This window comes from Trichinella spiralis (genome assembly GCF_000181795.1).
Source record: "Trichinella spiralis strain ISS 195 chromosome Unknown Scfld9, whole genome shotgun sequence".
Lineage (NCBI taxonomy): Eukaryota > Metazoa > Nematoda > Enoplea > Trichinellida > Trichinellidae > Trichinella > Trichinella spiralis.
This window is the reverse complement of record NW_003526948.1, coordinates 1597134-1617510: the sequence shown is the minus strand read 5'-3', so window position 1 is coordinate 1617510 and position 20377 is coordinate 1597134. Positions and strand designations below refer to the sequence as shown.

At 33.0% G+C, this 20377-nt stretch overlaps 1 protein-coding gene across 1 annotated transcript; it reads left to right on the top strand.

Annotated features, from left to right (window-relative positions):
- Nucleotides 1-693: 693 nt before the first annotated feature.
- On the top strand, nucleotides 694-19942 carry Tsp_11664 (hypothetical protein). Its single transcript, XM_003371408.1, has 48 exons — nucleotides 694-837; nucleotides 901-1038; nucleotides 1402-1536; nucleotides 1733-1873; nucleotides 2310-2422; nucleotides 2830-2952; nucleotides 3333-3404; nucleotides 3457-3781; nucleotides 3880-4031; nucleotides 4089-4187; nucleotides 4724-4874; nucleotides 6264-6368; nucleotides 7568-7701; nucleotides 8659-8807; nucleotides 9227-9286; nucleotides 9440-10134; nucleotides 10236-10447; nucleotides 10525-10690; nucleotides 10777-10944; nucleotides 11060-11170; nucleotides 11214-11373; nucleotides 11442-11631; nucleotides 11687-11765; nucleotides 11827-12100; nucleotides 12220-12471; nucleotides 12741-12795; nucleotides 13355-13527; nucleotides 13588-13690; nucleotides 13758-13836; nucleotides 13918-13993; nucleotides 14277-14347; nucleotides 14464-14619; nucleotides 14692-14761; nucleotides 14816-15214; nucleotides 15307-15416; nucleotides 15518-15853; nucleotides 16170-16307; nucleotides 16386-16529; nucleotides 16586-16712; nucleotides 16820-17022; nucleotides 17094-17222; nucleotides 17758-17989; nucleotides 18054-18453; nucleotides 18520-18691; nucleotides 18915-19067; nucleotides 19383-19495; nucleotides 19579-19666; nucleotides 19742-19942. Exons 1-48 carry the CDS (start codon nucleotides 694-696, stop codon nucleotides 19940-19942), a joined length of 8076 nt encoding a protein of 2691 aa, XP_003371456.1.
- Nucleotides 19943-20377: the final 435 nt, after the last annotated feature.

The window sequence follows — 20377 nt, the reverse complement described above, 5'->3', positions numbered from 1 at the left end:
AAAAAAATAATTTTTTATTTCAAATATTAAACTGAATGACTGCGTTTTCACGAATAGTTTATCACAAATTATTTTCACTTTCAAATGTTCGTTTATTTTTGTTACTGCGCAAAAGCTAGTTATAATTTTTGCTACATTACTACTAAATAATAAAATTTTCTGAAATTTTATAATTCTGAAATTTATAATTTTGCAATTTATATGCATATTAGATAACTGAATATGTAAATAAAAACTAATAAATTTTTCACGTATTTTTGCTCAGTCAAATATTATTAAAGAAATATACACGTAAAATTTGAAATTATTCTTCAAAGTTTAAATTAAAAGAAAGGCAAATATTTGATGACTATTTTTTCATCTACTTAATTTTTTCTTAAGCACAGTAATTCTAAAATTGCATTCTTGAAATGATAAAGAAAGAGGAGCGTTATTGTAATTATAATACAGCAATTATAAATTATAATCTGCAATTGCATTGATGTAATAGTTTATAAGTTTGTAACTTTAAGAAAAAATAATGCACCATATATATTTTTTTGGCAATTTTTTAATGTTTAGTCATATAATGCCAAATGAATGGAAATTTCTTTTGCAATGTAATTTCAGTTACATCACAGTTTTTAATTGTGAAACATTATAATTTACGTTTAAACATTTGAACAGTTGTTCTTGAAAAAGTTCTTTTTAAGGATGCAATCGTCGGAAAAATTTGTTCAAGGTGCTGATGTGATTATTGCAAAAGTCAATGATAATACTTTTTTTAATTTCGCATCACTTTCTCAATGGTACGTTGAAAACTTTTCAAAAATTTTTCAACTGAAAGAACAATACTCGGTATTATGAGTTGTTTCTTTAGATGCATTTTTTGAAATTTCAACTTTGCGTGTATAATTACAGGATAAAGTTGAACTTTGTACAGCATATCCTGCCGGATATGAACAATATCAACTAGTATCCAAGTCGATTGTAAACTTTTTTACTACAAAAGCGAGGGTGACATTCATTTTAAATTATCCCGCGTCGGTTTCAATTGAAGTAATATTCGTTAATTTTTTTCCAAATGGAAACCAAATCAAAATTGCTGCTTGTTCAATTTTTATTTTAATTTCTACTAGCAAATACACGAACACTCTACAAAAGGAACATTTTGTTATTTTGAAGAAGCGCTTGTAGGTCTTTTGCAGCCGGTACGATTGATAATTTTTTTTTTGCATTTTTTTTGTTCGACAAAATTTTCAGTTTCAACCTTTTCACACCCGGTTGTCTTATTGTCCAAAGCTTATATTGTCGGTGATCGCCTGTTCAACAAGCGACTCTTTTCCAACATGTGAAGTAAACAATGAATTTAGTGCAAAAAATAAAAGTTTTCCCTTGCCAAACTAATATTTCACCTTGTAGATTTTGGCACTTAATGTTACGCTTAGTAGTTCCAATGTACAATCAGTGCTGTCGTCAATTCGAAAACAATACGAAAAATTTCAAGCTAAACTTCTTTGTTTGAACGAATATTATTCTCAAAATTTTTGTCAACTGGTAAGTTTATCGATGGAATAACAATTTAATGCAGAAGTAAAATATTTCCATTTGAATTAGCTTGATTATTAATTGCTAATACTACTGATGTTTATGGTACACAAGTTGTTTATTATAATTATTCAATTAGTTTGAAAGTAACTTTGATATTTGCAAAATAAAAATAAAATGAAAAGCATCCTTTTGCTTGTTTTAGCCACTTTTGGCAGATGAAACACCATGGCGTACAAAACAACAACGTTTAGCCATTGGAAAGAGCGTCGAGCGACATGTTCAACAATGGCTCGCTTCGAATAGGTTTTCTTTACCGGATGCAATTGAGCTGGCCATATCGATGGTCGATTTTTCACAATCCATCTCTACTACAAGTTAATGTTTTTTTGTTTATTTTATTATTAATTTTTTGTTTATTTATTTTTGAACGAATTTCAATTCAGATATTATCCTTTTGGATAGTGTTGTCAATGATCATTGGTTGGGCAAGTTGAAGGATAGAAATTTTACAAATCGTCTTCGTGCTCTTAACATTCGTGTTCATTTTATCCCAGTAAATTTGATATTAATTAATTAATTAATTAATTAATTAATTTCCCTTTTATCTTTTTGTAGTATTGTTGGTCTCGCAGTGCCTGCGACAGTATTCTCGGCCAAGTTTCTTGCGTTGAAAATATACAATACGTTATTAATTCACTGAACGGTTGTTATATTGACGTGGAAAATTTGGTAATTGCCAAATTTGATGAACAAAATATGCAATATTGTTATTGTTTCAGCTGAATCAAGAGGAAAATAAAATGACCATATATCAGCGTGCGATTTTTGTCCAAACGGTGCCAGACGGCGAGCCGGTAGCACCAAATTTGATCAATTCTGCTTTGCAGATCGAGTAAGAAAGTTGATTTGTTTTTGATTTGCAAAAATCAGTGCTAATAATTGCTTTTTGTTCAGTTCATCTTTTCAAACAGTTCAAAAGAGACAAGAAGTGAATGCCAAATTGCAGTTGATGTTGAAAATTCGTATTTCAGAAGGCTTTACAATTCGTAGTGTTCAGAATTGTATTAATTTTTTGAATTTCTTTATTAATGCTAAATAGTGTTAATATTTATTTATTTATTTGCAATGTTTTGCTTCAGCGGTGGGAAACATTCAAGTGCACATGATGCGTTGTCTAGGCCAGTCGACAGTTTTCAAATGTACCGTAATCAGCGATTTGTTAAATGTTGGCAGGTACAATTGTATTTAATTTGGAGAAAAAAGACGACACGAATTTTTTTCAACAATGAAAAATTGTAGACCTTTGACAGTTGAGTGGACTGTTGCGAAAATGAGTGCAGTTTTGAAAAATACAACCGCATCTGTTAGCTATTTGAACGCTCGAAATGCATTGAAATGCGAATTGATGGAAAATATATCCGAGTATGTGTGAAATTGAGCTTGAGTGTTTGTTTATTTCGATTGTTTAAATTTTAGACATTGGAAAAATGACTGTTTGCTAGAACAATTTGAATTATATTCTACCAATTTGTTTTTCCACTCAATACCGCCAGTAATAGAAGAAGGCATGCCAATTTACGATCTGATTTCTGGTGAACATTTGCAAAATCCACGCTGGTATTAATTATTATTTTTTGTTTAATTAAAAAATAATATTTGTGTATTACTTTTGTTTGAAAACAATGTTCGTCTAGGTATCGAAACAAGCTCAGTGCAAGCATATTGAAATTGCATGTGATGTGTAGCTTGTACGTAGAAGAAGGAGATATGCAAATAATGAAATTATCGATATGATTTTTCAGGGACAGATTGAAAGCGTTGGAGACGTTTTGCACTTTCTGGGGTACTGTTGGATTGTTAGATATCAACGAATGGTATTGATGTATTTGATTGGAAATATTTCAGAATGGAAATGTGAAAATTTAGGTCCAAATGGTTCAACGTGGAAAGCTTCAGTTTGATTTTGAATAATCGCGTTCCAATCGGTTCGGTATACAGTTCCACTGACGACAGTGGAACGTTGAATAAAGTGAACTGTGATCAAGCATTTGATGCTTTGAAAGTATTTTTCAAAAATTACACAACATTTTCACTGGACAAAGGCACATCTTTCGTATCGTTTATCAAATCCGGTTTCACCGAAGATGATAAAGCACCATCGTTTTATTTGCTCAAATTCATTTTGCATTCATTCGTGGGAGTTTGTCATTTCGCCTTTTCCAAAGAAATATCGCCTTCTCAACGGGACCAAGTAGCTGATTATGAATATTATTTATTTATTTATTTTGAAATTATATAATGTTTGTTCTGATTATTTTTTTGTACTTTATTTTTCTCATCTTTTTTCAGATTATAACCGATATGAAAAATCAGTTGAGCAAATTACCATTGATAAGTGAAAAAAATTCCAATTATGCTGATCAACATTGTTCCAATTCAACCGAATATGATGCAAATGCATGCTTCTTACTGACGAGACCATTGGAAAAGCTTCTCGTCAGGTATTTTTTCAATTTATTATTTGTAGTTGCTTATTATTATTATTATTTACTGTTCAGGCATAACAGTGCTCCTGTTTTTCCTTTTGCTTCGTTTCAAGATAGTGAAATGAACACGTGGCCTAGTAACGTTACCGTCGGACGATATTTTCATTTCAAGTATTATTCGCAAATTGACCAAAAACAATACAACATAATAATAATAATAATAATAATTTTTTGAAAAATTTTTCAGAAGATATTTTTGGTATTTGAATTTGCCCGGTTTTGTGAGAAATTTTCCACCAAATTCGGTGCTTTTCATTTTGCAACTTATTTTACAGTAAATGATAAAGTGGGCGCGAGGAAATGCAAATTTTTGACGCATGCAGTATTTCGTTTTAGAAGGGTTTTGAAAACCGGTTTTCGCATTGCCCACAGCGAGGAAGGGTTCACCACTTTGGTCAAAGAAATTCAACAACAAGTATTAAAAAATCATAATAATTTGTGTCTTATTTTTACAATTCAGAATGACATAACTGAAGAATTGTCGACATTTTTAATTCAATACGTTATCTATCCTCCAATTTATACTGGTGGAGATTTTCATCGTAATATTTATGAAAACATGAAATATTTCGAGTATATTTTATTACTGTTATTAAAAATAAGCAATGTTTAATTATTATTTTTTTAAATAATCTTTTATCTTTTAGTATTCGTCCCGATATGAGCATTTCGTGTACGGTTGATTATGAAAAATTTCCCATTCACGAAACGGAAATTGTTACCGAAATTTGGGTAGAATCTTTCAACGAGCAACTATCTACAGTATCCAAGCAACGAGCAGAAAAGCTTTTCAATCAGGTATATATATATATATTTCATTTATTCAGTTCTTAGAGAAAGTTTAGTTACAATTTACAATTTTTAATACACAAGATGTATATTAATTTGCTCGCACAAATGGTTTATTTGATATTTTTCTTGTTTGTTGTTATATTCTGAGCTGAAGTTATTTATTCTACAGCGATATAGCGTAGAATGTAGTGAAGAAGATGTAGGGGATGTGGAAAATAGGAAGACAAATGAAGCAGAATTTAAAATTTGTTGAAAAATAGGATAGCTTGCATGAAGCGGTGTGGATTTTCTTTTTGTTTGCGTGAGGTTGAAATTTTGCCAAGGTTTGTGCCGAGTTGTTGGCAGGTCTAGGAACCGTCATTTGTCATTTTGTTGGAGCGTATATATATATATATGTATGTATGTATGTATACATATTTCTTTTTTGCAAGTGAAGCAACCGAGCGTTTCGGTTCGCCTGATGGGTAAAAATTGTTTCTCGTCGTTGTTTGTTGTCGTCGTTCAACTGTGCAAATTGCAGTTGATGGATATTTTTTTCCCTCTTTCAAAAAGAAGCCGCACGTCAGGCGTTTTCTTTCAAGTTTCCATTTTTCGCATAATTCCCCGCTAGGCGTGTGATAATTTTTGTTGATCATAAATTTTTCATTTTGTCGTCAACAAATCACTCTTTTTCGGACGGTTGAAAAAGAAAAACTTTTGACACATGCTCATTATTTGCCTTTGCTCGTTCGGTGTATTTTGTGCTTGCTGGCCGTTTCACAGTTGAAAAGTTTCTCTATTTTCTCTTTCACCATCTTGGAAATGATAAAATACACATTTGTCTGTTTCGTCCATGGTTCAAATGGAAACAGCATGGCGGTTAGTTTCAAAATTGAAATTCAAAAATCGGCAAATCAACAACATTATTAAAATCGGTAACCCAGGCAACGGTTAATGCATTTTTTTTAGTTTTTCTTTTCAACTCTTTATGCTTTTTCCAAAATTATATTGCACGTAGAAATTTTCTGTTCTTTTCGATATGGTCAACAGAAAATTATTTATTTTTTTTAAATATTATTTTCACTTTTCTTTAAATCAAAAAATCACTTTTGTTATTTTTGTAATTTTTGCAATTGCAAATTGGGCTTCTTTTTTTTGCATTTGTTTGGCTTTGAAATTTTATTTTAAAATTATCCTTTTCAAAGCTACACTTGGTATATATTACAATGAATTGAAATTGGCAAAACAAGACGACCAAATGCTCAACTTCCGGGTACGAATCGGCGAGATCTTATCGCTATGTTCTGCCCGAAGGCGGATGGGGGTTGGATGGTGGTGTTGAAGAAGGGCAGCTTGTGCAATTTTCTTCGCTCATTATTATGCAATATTGATTTTCTCTACTATACGAATTTTCAGCCGTGCGAAACGAAAAGCAAAACTGCTTTTATCGTTCGCTTGTACAGTAGGCATGAACGTATACTATTCTACTGTACTACAATTGATGGGACAACAAAGAGGGAGGTGGAAAAAAGCAAAAAAAAACACAAATGTCTGAATTTCAATATTTGAAATAAATATTTTTTTTTCACTACATTGACCATTTTAATATAATATTATCATAATTAAAAAGAAAAATGCACCACAGGTTGTATTTTTTTTGAAAAAATATTTTTAAAGAAAAAAAAACAACTTTTTTATTAGAACTCTGTGATTTGAGAAAATTTCAATTTCTGTAATAATTAATTGATCGAATGATTAAAGTTTGAGAAAAAAATACATTCAAATTTGAACTTTGAATTAGTGAATAATAGTGTTTTCTTTTTTGACAAATATTGTCGTGAAAATGCGCTCCGGTCGTAGAGTGCAGTGTCGTAGTGGAGCAACATTTTCATTTGTCGATTCTGATTGGTCGTCATTTTCCAAATGCTGGATTGTTTTCCTTGTCGCTCGTCAGTTGCGAATTTGCGCTGGCGTTCGCTGCAGGCGAGCGTGAATTCGCTTTTTCGACCAACTATATATCCAATTTATCCATTAATTTTTCTGGTTTTTTTTAAGTATTGTAAGTATGAAATTGAAAAATTGCTACAGTTTATGATTTTTGTTCACAAGTGAAAACGATCGAGAAGAAATGGAAATTTTCCATTATTATTATTATTATTATTATTATTCTACAGGCGGAAGGAGCAGCAGTAAAGTAATAGGGGTGGGGAACGATGGTTGTCTCTTCAAGCGAGCATTTTGCAGCAGCTTGGCATTTTGTTTTTCTTCTTATTCTCCATTGCTAGATTGGTTGCGTTGTTTGGTAACGAACTGTGAACCATAGTCTGAGACATTCATTTCTTCCCCTTGAACTTCCTCAATCTCTGCTTCGTTGTTATTCTGTTCTTTTTGCACGCATTGCAGGCTGTTACTGAATAGGGGCGAATATCTGATTTAATGTCCAACCAAATATTTCACTTTTTTCCTTTTCTTTTGAGGAAATAATAAGTAGGTCAACTGATTTCAAAATATTTTTGCTTTTCATTCAACTCATGTGTGTAATTTCTGTGTCTCATTCGTTTCTTCAATTTGTATCTTTATACTGAAAATTGGTACTGTATCCATCCGGTCTGTTGCATTGCTCTTTCAAAGTAGTAAACAAAATATATATATTTATTTTAAATTTTCACTACAGTTGCTATTAATACAAATTTAAAAACTCTATTTTTATTTTTTTGAAGATATACAAAGAAGATTTTCAACTTATACGACGTCTAGTGGTTGCAAAACAAGTGGAACAGTTTTGTTATCATAAACATATTCGAATAACTTTGCGTAGTCCTAAAGAGATTGTTTGGAAATCTTTGCCTGACCAGTAAGACACATTGCATACATTTGTTCGGTTATTTTTAGGCGAGTTGTTTACATTTTATTTATAGTTGTGCTTTCCTTTCAAAATCATTTTTTTAATTCCAATTTTACTTTGAAACACAACTGAAATTTTTTAAAAATCTACATAAGCTTGCCCTTTTCTTTCTTTTATTTTCATAAACAGCAGTAGCTTGCTTATGCTATGCTTTTGATCGTCTACAGTAATCACTGAGATGAGTCAGCTGTAAGTTGCATCGTTTCTGCTGCAATCCGCTAGGTGGAGTTACTTTGCAATTCATCGTCGTGGACATTTTTCTCCACTGCGCATTAATGCTGTATATTTCACAGCCAATCAGTCGGTGAGAAGTGGTCGCCTAAATGTTCAATTGGCCAATCAGTCAGTTCACAGTCTGGTTGAGTTAGGCTGAGCAAAGAAGAGATTTCTGCTTAGTTGATCGCTTTCCTTCTGTCAAGCGAACAACTCACTAGTTAGCTTTCTTATTCTTATTCTTATTCTTATTATTATATGATCTCTGTTGCTGATCTTTTCAGTCACTGAGTCAGATATTTAGTCAGTCCATCTTTTGTCTGTTCTCTGTTACATTTCATTCATTGCGAGCGCCTTTGCTTGCTTGCCACCTAGCTAGCAGTTAAATTTCTCTTCATAATTTCATTTACCACTGAAGTGGTCGGTTAAATGAATTTGTGTTTTATGAAAGAGGTTTTTCTTTATATTTTAATGATTCTGATTGTCATTTTCTCTTTCAGATGTAGTGGCTTTTCTTTTGCTGTGGTGTAGTGGTTATCTAGTTTTTACTTTTTGTTTTTTCTGTACACTTGCAATTTTATCCTCTCTTTTGTCTGTACATAGAATTTGTACGAAATTGTAAGTTGATCATTTTAGTTCTTCGTAAATTGTAGAAGGAATAAATTATGATGAACTTTAGGCTTTTTATTTTAGAACATTGCGTCGCTACGGGCTCAGATGCGTTGAAGCAATGGCTAGTTCAGATCAAGCTCAATTTTATTTTGGCAATTTTTGCCTGAACGAGCTTCTTCATTCGTGCCATTTGACAACACTGCTGCTAGATACTGCCACCGTGACTGATGGTCAGTATGATATTTTGTTTGATTTCATAATTAATGTTTCGTGAAATGTTAAATATCAACTTTTGATTTAAAAGTTAATTCTTTATTCTGAATAATTAGATTTATTTGTCGTGACTACACGAGAGAAAAAACGGTAAGTTATAATGATTAACTGAAATAAGCAATTTTCACGGTATGCAATCAAGTACAAGTAGTGAAACCTAAAAATGAAAATGCACATGATGCGATAAACAACAACTTTGACAGAAAATATTTAATTATAAATAAAAAAATGAACTATTTATTTATAATTAAATGAAATTTGAAAGAAAATAAATACAAATGCGATATTTTTTCTTGCATATTTTTATAGAGGGTAAATGGTGAATTTCAAATCATATTAGCTTTATTTTGAATGTTTCATTTTGCAATAGTTTCAGGTATTATAAACAAATTATTATCATCATTATACTATTCTGTCATGTATGTATTGAAGTTCAGTGAGTGTTTTTACTAGTTTTTGTCTCCTGTTGCTCATATCTTAATAATTTATTGCCCCATGTTCATGCCTGAATAGATTAACCTTGATAGAGGCGATTATTTTCTTCATATTTATATGTAAGATAGGAAAGCGTATAATTTAAATGTTTTAGAAAGCGGCGAACCAATTTTCCGGCAAACTGCCCAGTGTGTGCACGAGTTATTTTACACTAGGCTGGGTGAGAAGTACAGTAATTGTGTTTGTATAGTGAACAAACCGTTGCTTTTTGAAATTTGGAAATTGTTTTTGAGACGGTTTGAAAGATGTGAGCATCCGGATGTCAAATGGTTGGCACCGATGCGCAAACGTCTGGAGTTGTTTCAAGCGGGTGGCAGAAGTCCCGCTCTAGAACTACCACGTTTGTTTTATTTTGCGCTACACTTGTCGCAGTCGATGCATTATATGATCACATTTGCTCCAATGACATTGGGAGACATTGATCTTATGCATGAGGAACCGGACCGCAATTTATTAAGAAATGTTTTGGGAGCACAGTGGTCAAAATTATGTTTTCCGTTAATGGTGTTCTACTTGTGCCCACAAAAGATTTACAGCATTGGTTTCGACTATGATTTAGATCGAGTGAAGGAGTATCACAATGTAACTGTGCAAGAAGAGGGCACATTGAGCTCTTTGCATCGGCAAATATCATTGCTGGATGAAATTGAACTACATCAAGAATGTTATCCATTGAATGGTGAAGAATTATCATGCTGTACCAACTGCATGGGGAGTTATAACTTTTGTGCTGAAGTAGCTACTTTGCACGACTCCTACATGGATTGTTTTGTCTGTGGGATATATAAGGTCAGTGTGAGAAAGAATTTTTTATCGAACCTTTTTATTTAAGCAGTTTTGTTTCAATTAAATATTATTATAATATTGCTTGTTGACACATAGTTTTTCAGAGTCTTTGTGCTGAATTTCCAGTATATGAGTCTGATATTCGCTTTGCAATCGAAAGTCACTGTGTAGAAGGCACTTTGGAATTGGATATAACTGAATTTTTGCATACTGAATGCCATCACTTGGTTGATTATCAAAATATGAGCGATTCAGATGACTTGTGTTGCTTTCGTTTGATGGACATTGCCGTTGAGAAATGGCTCACAGTTAACAGGTATGAAGTGTGTACATCAATGATAAATCGTTTTCTTTATCAAATCATTTTTGATTATTTTTTTTCTACCCTTGCAGCAGTTTTACTGGAAGAACATCACCTTTGTTTAACCTTCCGGATTGTGATTCAGTTGGTCAAGAAAAGGCTAGAAATTTGTTTCAAGCTGTTCTTCAAAATTATTTCCAAACGATTCCCACATGTACTGATTATCTCATTTGCAAGCCATTGCAAAACGATTCAAGGGTAATGAAAAGTTGGCAGAGAAATTTTAATTTAATTCATATTCAGATGTGCTTATTCATTTTCATTTTTTGTCTTCATTTTTATAGCTTTTGCATTCATTGGATGAAGGAGCAAATAATAGTGACGTTGAAAGTCTGTCAACTGCTGAGTTGTTTTCATCCAATGATTCTGGGCATCCGCCTGATATGCTATTTGCAGATAATTTAAGTTCTGGTAGCAGATGGATTTTACATTTTATTCCACTTTTTTACACAGTTAGAATTTCAGGAAATTGAAAATTATAGATTTTTAACAATTTGCATTAATTATAATATTAGAGAAGGAATTTTAAATTATTTCAGTGATTGATGTTTTGAAATTTATTTTCAGAGTCAGTCAGTAGCAGTAGCAGTTCGGATTCATATGAAAGTTTTGTGTTGGGCGAGGTTGGTGTTTATTATTGTGTATTTTTTACATTTCATATGGATAAAATTTGTTTCTGTTAGTTTGTTTCGATGGGTTTTATTAACTTGATAATTTTAAGCTATCTCTGCAATTGGACGACATTTCTGAAAGAGAATTTGAACTGCAGTGTAGCGAACCGCAATGTTATCAACATCCAATATTCTTACAAATTTCTTGTTCAGTTTTCATTGGCAACAAGCAGTATAACTTTCGAGTGGATAGTTTGCCAACTTGCATAGGTATTTGATTGGTTTTCTTATTGGGTTGTTTATTTATTTATGGTTTCATTTTTTTGTTAATATTTTAGTGGATTTGTTTCGACGAGGTGAAATAAACGATTGGTCAAACGATATGGAATGCATTCGAGTAGTTCTTCAATTCAACATACTTACTTTGGACCTTACACCATTAGAGGTTGGGTTTTGGTCGCGGAACACTGTGCAGAGAGAAATTGTTAATAATATGAACTGGAACCGGAAGAAATTTTATGACGGAAAGTGTGTTCTTACGATATACTTTATAAAGTTTTTTCTTGACATTTATCTTTTCTAGAGTGCTGGTTAATGCCAGCAGACATCTTTATGTTTTGCCTACTGCTCACAAGTCTGCTTTGATATCTTTTTACAACAGGGTATGTGTGTGTTTATGTTTGTTGCTTTTATGCGTTTGGTTTTCATTTTTGTGAATTTTAGGTAGTGTTGCTGATACGTAGCGAGATCATCTGCGGATATTCAAGATTGCCAATTATAAATGATGCTGTCATTGAGGCAGTTGTCAAACATATTAAATGCGTACTCAGAACTCCTCTCAATCTTGAAATATCAGTTCATTGGAACACTATCCCACTTTTGTTTGTCCTGGATTGCCCTGAAAGTCTGAAACAGTTTTTGGACCGTTTGATGAAGTTGAATGTTTCTAATTGTATTGTCAAGCGTTGTGCAGAAGATTATTTTATCATCAGAGAATGTAAAATTAACAGTACTGATGAAAATCAAGTATCATTGCTCCGGAATTCGGACACTTACAGTAATATTATTTGAGCAGTTGCGTTATACTTTTTTTACTGATTAAATTTTTTCTTGCAGATGAATATCCTAATCCTGTTGTGTGCCGGAGTAATGATGGAACGCTTCGTCGGTGCCACAGTTTTTCTGACATTTCACCACGGCTTATTGAAAAAAGAAATTGTATTTTGAAAAATACGACGTGGCAAAGGGACGATGATGGTTCTAATCTTTCTTATTCGAACCTCAATTCGTATGAATTCGAACTTTCATCCATAATAAAAAGCTTTTATCAGTTACGCGAAGAATTTTCAAACAGAGAACGGCAACAAGGTGTGTTCATTTTTGATATCATGTTTTTGTACAAACCATTTTGCACTGTAGTACTTGTTTAAAATGAAAAATTAATTTTAATTTTATTGAGATGTTTTTTATTTATTCAAAAGTATTTTTTTAATGCTTATGTAATTTCAGCTGAAAATCAATTCTGGCTTATTCTGCAGATGAACATGAACAAAGTTAACGGCACCACTAAGCTGGATATGTACTTTCAACAAAGGCAATCAAAATTTTCTTATCTTACCAGTTGATTGACTATTCAGCTTTTTTATTCATATTTTTGTTTCCCCTTTTACAGCTCTCAGAGAAGGCATTCAGGTTTGTTCGTCAAAGTGTTTAATGAAATAGTACAAATATTGAAAACAACAAACCAAGTAAGTTTTTCATGATGTGCTTTGTTCATTTTTCATGTAATTTGCTTAAATAGATTTATCATTTTCTTTTCTTCTTTTTTAAGTTGAAAACTTACTATATATAAGTGGATAATCTTTATATGCAAGTAAGATGATTTCATACAAAATAAGTGCAGTTGAATACACATAAAAAAGTTACCATTTCATTTCATTCTTAAATCAGTTATTGTTTTTGTATGAAGTAAAATATAAAATCACTTCTAATGTTTTCTTTGCAATAAAATTTCGCTTGCGTACAAAATGCAATTTCATTAGTTGTTCAGAAAATTTGAATTCTAATGCAGGCATGTATAAATTTCTAGTATATGCTGCTGCAGCGCATGTTCAAAACGAAGAAGTCTTCCTATTGGATGATCGATGATAGAGATGGTTGCAATCGCTTGTCATCATATACACCAGATTTAGATTCGATAATTGCAGAAAGTTATAATCAGTTTTGCTATGTTAAAATTTTTGAAATTCAGAAATGGAGAAATGATTAGTTATTTCTTTGTTGCAGATGGTTCAGGGGATGCGAAGAGCGATGATGAAATTGAATATCTGGTCGCTGATAGGCATTATGGTCCTGCCTATTTTGCTTGCCCGGTGGTTGCCTATTGTTGGTTTCCTCTTCATCCATGTTGCGAACGTCTCACAGGTACTATAAATTTGGCTCGTGTTACATTTTTCCGTATGGTTTTCTGTTTTGTCTTTTCAGCTGCGACTCTATTCAGACGTGTGCTGTGCGATCTGTTTGGACACACGGATGATCAGAATGTCTTTTTGTATAAAAATTCAGAAGGAAACGTTTATTACATAAGGTTAAAGCAGTAGAAGCGGTTTGTTGTTAATTATAAATGATTCAGTTGTTTTTGTGCTTTCGTTTAGGGTGTATGATGAGTTTAAAACAGAAGCTTACAGAATGATAAAAAGATGTAATAAGCAGTTTCGTAAAGAATTGAAAATGGTAGAGGAATAGAGTTATTTATTCATCTATGATTTAACAGTTTTAGAAAAAATGGAAGTTAAAAAAATACAAATGTTTTAGGCGAAAATTAGATTGCTACGTTCTGAAAAGTTTTTAAATTACACGTTTGTTACGGTACATGGAATTGAATTTCCAGGTAAATTTTGCTGATTATTATAATTATCATTAGAATTATTATATTATTATCATTAGAATTTATTATATATATATATATATATATATATATATGTGTGTGTGTGTGTGTGTGTGTGTGTGTGTGTGCGTGTGTGTGTGTGTGTGTGTGTGTGTGTGTGTGAGAGTGTGAGTGCGTGTGTGTGTGTGTGTGTGTGTGTGTGTGTGTGTGTGTGTGCACAGCTGCTTCGTGTATTCATAATAATTCAAAAAAATTACCATGGGGTTTATGTTGTACATTTTTTAAGGACTCGAAGTGGTGGAAAAGGTTATCAAACCCTTACGTGCAGCCTTTGATAACTTTATTATAAGGATGTTAGTGAGCTGCATAAAAAATGATCCCAATGTGATTCTGCATTTTTCTTATATGAAGGCAATCAATCTTCTGTTGTTGAATTAAAATAAAATTTATGATCAAGTTTCATTTTCTTTCAGCATTTGCTGTGTAAGAATTGTGATGATGCGACGGTTCATTTTGTTCCTTCTCCTCTGGTGAAACAGCATTTGCCTGCTTTTTCTTATTACCTCAGGCAGATTTTGGGTGGTGCTGGCCACATACCGTGTTATCGAGCTATCAGTGACAGTTTGTGGGTTAGTATTATGATGGCTGATGATGAATGTTGCGTTGAACTGATGATTGTTGAAATTTTACTCACTTTTTAGAAAATAAATTTTGCACCACAGGCAGAACCAAATGACTCGTTCATTTGCATTTTGCATTCTGGCTCTGATGGTGATGTACAATTTTGATGGGTAAATTTATCGAAACATAATTGCTCTGTTTTAGGAATTGCTCTTGTCACGCAGTCATTTGTTGACTATCAAGGAATTCAAGTGAACTTTGCCAATTCAAACTGCTGTTTGGACGTTAGACATGGATACAAACATTTAGTGCAGTTTTTGGATAATTTTGAAGAATTAATAATGAACGCGGCGCGCATTTCTGCTCCACCTGATGCCCAAGAAAATACGACGGATAATGCTGTGGAAAATGTCTACGTCAAATTTGTTGCTAAGTTTCATGGTTCTTACAGTTTGCAGACTTTGATGACTGTGCTGATCCAAGCGATCAAAGATGCCACCTTTGACTTGCTTACGGAGTATTCTCTGCTCACGTTACCTTTGTTTTGTTTGTTTGAAGATCATGAAAAATTGAAATCAGCTTATGCACTCGTTCAAGAGAGAGGTGGAATATATAGATTTTTTTTCTTTTTAGTGTCGTTTTTCAAAACTTTCTAAAACTATGCCAATCATCTGGTAAACTTGTATGGATTTCAGAATTTGGCCGAACACATGAACCATCATTGTCGAGCGGCAGTTCAGTCCGTTTGATCACTGTTTTGCATGACTTATTCTCCATCCCCAGATCTCTGTCCGATTCTGATCAGGTAACGTATAATATGATATGCAATGTTTTATTTTTTACAAATATATGTATGTATATATATAAACATATTACATCTTTTCATGTTTTGTTTTTATTGAACAGCAGACAAGCAGCTTCTTCCAAAATGACGCCTACGTTAATATGCATTACTGGAGCAACCTGTTGGAAGAAAGCCCATCGAAAGTGGTTTTGAACAGCACATTTTATGACATTGCGACGAAATGGCTCGAATTTGGTGCTTCTTCCCATTTTAATAATGTCCACGTGAGCTCATTTTCGTTGAATGTTGGAAAAGATATGCATCTGTTGATTGAGAAATGCATGAAAATCTTGAAAGAATTTTCTAATAGCAACAATCACGTATTGACTTTCGAAAAGCTGAATTGTGGAAAAAGAGTTCCATATTTTCTTTTGAAACTCGATGAACACACTACATTGGTAATTTGAATTACTGTTATTATTATTATTATTATACGAAGTTCAAATTCTTTATTAGCCCAGTGAAAAATTTTTATTACATAACCTGCAGGAACAGGCAATAATAGTCGAAGTGTTTTATGCGTCTTTTAACATTTAGGCACCGACTGAACTTGGTCAACTCGATTACTGTAATATTGTTATTGCCTCCATGCCACTTGATGTGTGGGAGGATAGCATGAATATTGGACAAATGCTTGAAATTTCTGATCTTCCAGATACTATCCATAAATTTCTTTCGACTGAAATCAGTTAGTTATTTCTATTGAATTTTCAGTTTTTTGTTATAATTATTTTCAATTTAGGCTACACTGCTCAGAAGCATTTTCCATTTTTTAAATTTGATGACAAAACTGGCAAATGGAACTTTATTACTAGACAGAGGCTGGCGTTGATTTCAATTTTAGCAAATGAAGTACTTACGCAGCAGATAAATTTTTTCGTTTCTTCTTTGTATGAACTGTTTCTGAATGTGAAAACTGTTTTCTTTTAGATTAAGTTATACATTTACAATTTTGCTAGTGAGTTTGTGGACATTATTCGTGATCGTATCCAAGCAGCCGTGATCGAAGTCAACAATCAGTCCAACTTAGCCAGACAAATATCCACATGCAAACTGAATTATCAGGAAGACATGGTAAGAAATGGGGAAAATTATGCAGACAGTTTTTTAATTGTTTCGTTTTGTGGTAGGTTTGGTGTTTTTTTGAAAACGTGCCCAACAGAATGATATGGCTGAATCCGGTGATGTTTATGCCGGTGAAATATGGTGGAAAGAATGGAACTGTGATGTTTTCCAAGGCAGAAACGGTGGAAATTGGTTAGTTTAATTTTAATATTACTCGAGAGAAGGAATTGAGTTCATTGACAATTTTTCCCCGTAGTTGTAGTTGGATATTTCTATTTTATTAAAACGTGTAATTGCAGGATCTTTACTTACGAATTATGAGAAAACGTCGTTTTGCGCTGCATTTGTAGCTACAACCAGTTCAAATGGATTGAACCAGCAAGTGGACAATTTCGTCCATAATCAGCAAATTGCTCTGGACAATTATAAATTCATCGATAAATTATGCAAAATTATTTTCAACTTTCCCAACGAGTCATCATCTGCAGAGAAGTTTGTTGAAGTATGAATTTGTATTTTGCTTTCATTTTGAACGACAAATGTTGCACTGTTGTTTATTGATTTTTTGTTCAGCAAAAGGAATTGGAATCTATTTCTGAGAAGTTTCTTCTGGTATCAGAGGTTCAGTTGCCCATACTGTTTGATCCGACGTGGAGAAATGGAACTGTATTTTCACTTGATTCAATAATTATCGTCAAATTTGTTTGTTTCAATTTTGCCAACTGCACTAAAATTTTAGAGTGTAAATTCCATGCCTAATCGTCTAGCAGAAGAAAGCCGAGTTGAATGTTGGCAGCTGCGTTTGCAAAAACTGTTACTGCAAGAATTCGTTTCATATTTATTGTATTTGGATGTGGAATTTTTTCAAATTCCTGTCACAGTGAAACAGTAAGTTTTGTATCTAATCTAGCTAGAATTCAGATGTTTGAGATAAAATTTTGAGTATACGTTTTATTGGTACTGTATTGTATTGTATTGTACTGTATTGTACTGTACTGTACTGTACTATACTGTATTGTATTAGGGAAACAGAGGATCAGAGTAATTGGAACAGTGTCTGGTTTTTGCGTATCTGCACCGATGGTGTCGCTCTATTACACGTACAGTTTGATGCGCCTTATCTACAAATTATTTTATATGTTTTTCCATCAGTTATGCTTCATCTTTTCGGATATGAAGCAGTAGGCTTTGCAAACTATAGTTGTATGTTTTTAATTTTTTATTGGAATAATTTTAGAAAAGTTGTTTACGTGATTTGTACAACGATTTGCTTACGAAATGTCACTTTCACTCGTTTGTACACGACTTTCATTTGCAAACTTTGACATTGACAGCCGACAGGGCAGAAGAAGGCGAAGAAACTGCGTTTGCACTTTTTCCAGAAGGATTCAACGTGCAATCATTTTTGCTAGATTTCTATCACTATTACGCCAAACATCCGATTTTTTCCGATAGCATTTTATTGAATCGTAAGTGAATAGAATATGCCCTTTTTTGTTGTCTTGTTCTCACTGGGTTGGATAAAATTCTTAGCCGAAAGGGTGACATTTAAGTTGCCTGTTGCTTGTTCATCAGAGGACATTTTTGATTCCATGCTTGAAGAGCACAGCAAATTTCAACAAAGTCAGCAGCAACAAGAGAAGCATGATTTCCGAGTGGTGAAAATGGGGGAAAATTCAGGCGACAAGCAGCACAATGGCTTTTTTCTTTCGAAATGGTCAGTGAATATTCGATTTTCCGGCACGAACGGGGACGAAGAAAATTACACCGCTTACAGTCTATTCATGTTTGCCGGTGGAAATTTTCCCTTAAATTCATCCGAATCAGAAACATTTTCTGATCAATTGAACGTGAATGTTTTTACAATTTACGTGAAGAATTCTCGACGACAAATGTCCTCCCATTATTGGCAAATTGCCAGATTTCAGCATCGGTAACGATTGTGATAAAAATTTTACATTTCAATTGTAATATGACAGTATTTTTTGTTCTTGTTCAGCTTGCAACCGTTGTTGCAGCATGTCGAAAATTGGGTTCGAGACAATTTTGCTGAAATGATTTGTGAAAAACAAGGAGGAAAAGAAATTTTGCAGAAAAATTTGCCGAGCATTTTGCAAGAAGTAGAATTTAGCTTTTGTGGAATGAAATGTTGCGCAGGTGGAATGTTTTCTGTTGGTTTTTAATTTTTTAGGAAAGCATTTTTGAAATTGAACGTCAAAGCAACGCTATACTGGAGCGAAAAGAACGTTATTCTGCTGTCACTGAGGTAGGAAAAAATGGACAATATAATATGTGTGTGTGTGTGTGTGTGTGTGTGTGTGCATAGAGGTTTTTGTCAACCGCTAATTTGTGAATTAAATTTTTTTCATTTTACACATTTTATGTTTATTGCAGGACAGTTTGAGAGAGATGTTGATTGAAACGCTAGCTGATGATCAGGTGTTCTTTTATTTTTGTCCTCAACCCGTGAGATGCCTTGAATATTTACCGAACGATGCGGTTGCCAGTGTTAAAGAACAACTGATACAACAGCGTCTACGTTTTTATGTTTGTTTGCTTTTTCTTTCTTTTTGTTTTTTGAACTTTAGTAGAAGCTGACGATTGTTTTTTTTAATTTATTTTGCTTGTCAAGAAATGTTTGAACAAGACTTTTGAGCAGTCATCTTTTCACTGCTTGCGACATTCCATTTGGAAGAAACTGATGCGGGATGATAATACGGACAATGGTAAAGGGAAAGTGGTCCCCAAAGTGAGAGCTGTATTCATTCATTCTGTCCAGTTTGATATAAAAGAGCACGAAAAGAATTGCAAATTAAAAAAGCAGAATTTCAGAGTTCTCACGACAACTTATGATTGTTTCAGGCAGAGCGAATTAGTTGTTCTGAATTGGAGTATCTGCTTAAAATAACTCATACAGTCAGTGCCTCTGTGATCAACTCTGAAGGAAATATGCTGACGAAGAAAACATTCTCTCAGTAAGTAAAACTTAATTTTGTACGTGTGTATGTTGTTCAATGGTGCGATTTAATTTTTAATAACGACTTTAATTTGTTTTTAGAATAAACAAATTGATGCGTAAATTGTTTGACAAATTTTCTGGCAGATTAAAATTTTTTCAAAACAAACGCGAACAACGGCAGCATTTGGTCAGTAGTCATTAGTTTGTTGTTTATGAATGCTATCGTTTGTAGTACAATGCATTTTTTTCTCATTATATTTAGGTTTTGATGAATCCCAATTCTGACGATTATTTTATAATTATTACGATTGAAAAGAGACCACGAAATTACAACATTCTAGCAGTGTTTCGAAGTGTGGAAGCAAATGTCGAACGAGATGCTGCCTACTTTGATCAGTTTGTCTCTTCTTCGACTTTGTGGAAAGAATTTATGCAAGTTGAAGCGGAATGTTTCGCAAATTAGTGGTAATTTGCAATTATTTCTTTGTGTTTTTAATTATTCTTTTATTGAGAGTGTTTTTTATTTGAATGTTACGTCCTTGTCTGCGTTTGTAGTATCCGTATCCGTATCCGTATTCGTATTTATTTCTGCTTGTCTGTGTACGTGTGCGCGTGAATTTGTTGTATTCACAGTATCTTCCAGTTTGTGGGTATAAATTTCTGGTATAGGAGAAGTAATAAATCGGTGAAGGAAAACAATTTGAATTTCTTGGTTGAAATTCAAATCAGCACTACTGAACACTGGAGAAAAGAAAACGAATAATGAATTCATTCATTTATTCATTCAAGCATGATTGCATTCGTTTGAAAAGCACAATGATGATTATCATGCATTGTTGATCAGTTTATACCCGTTGCTGAAACTTGGCTGAATTTTCACAGTTGCAATTCAACCTGG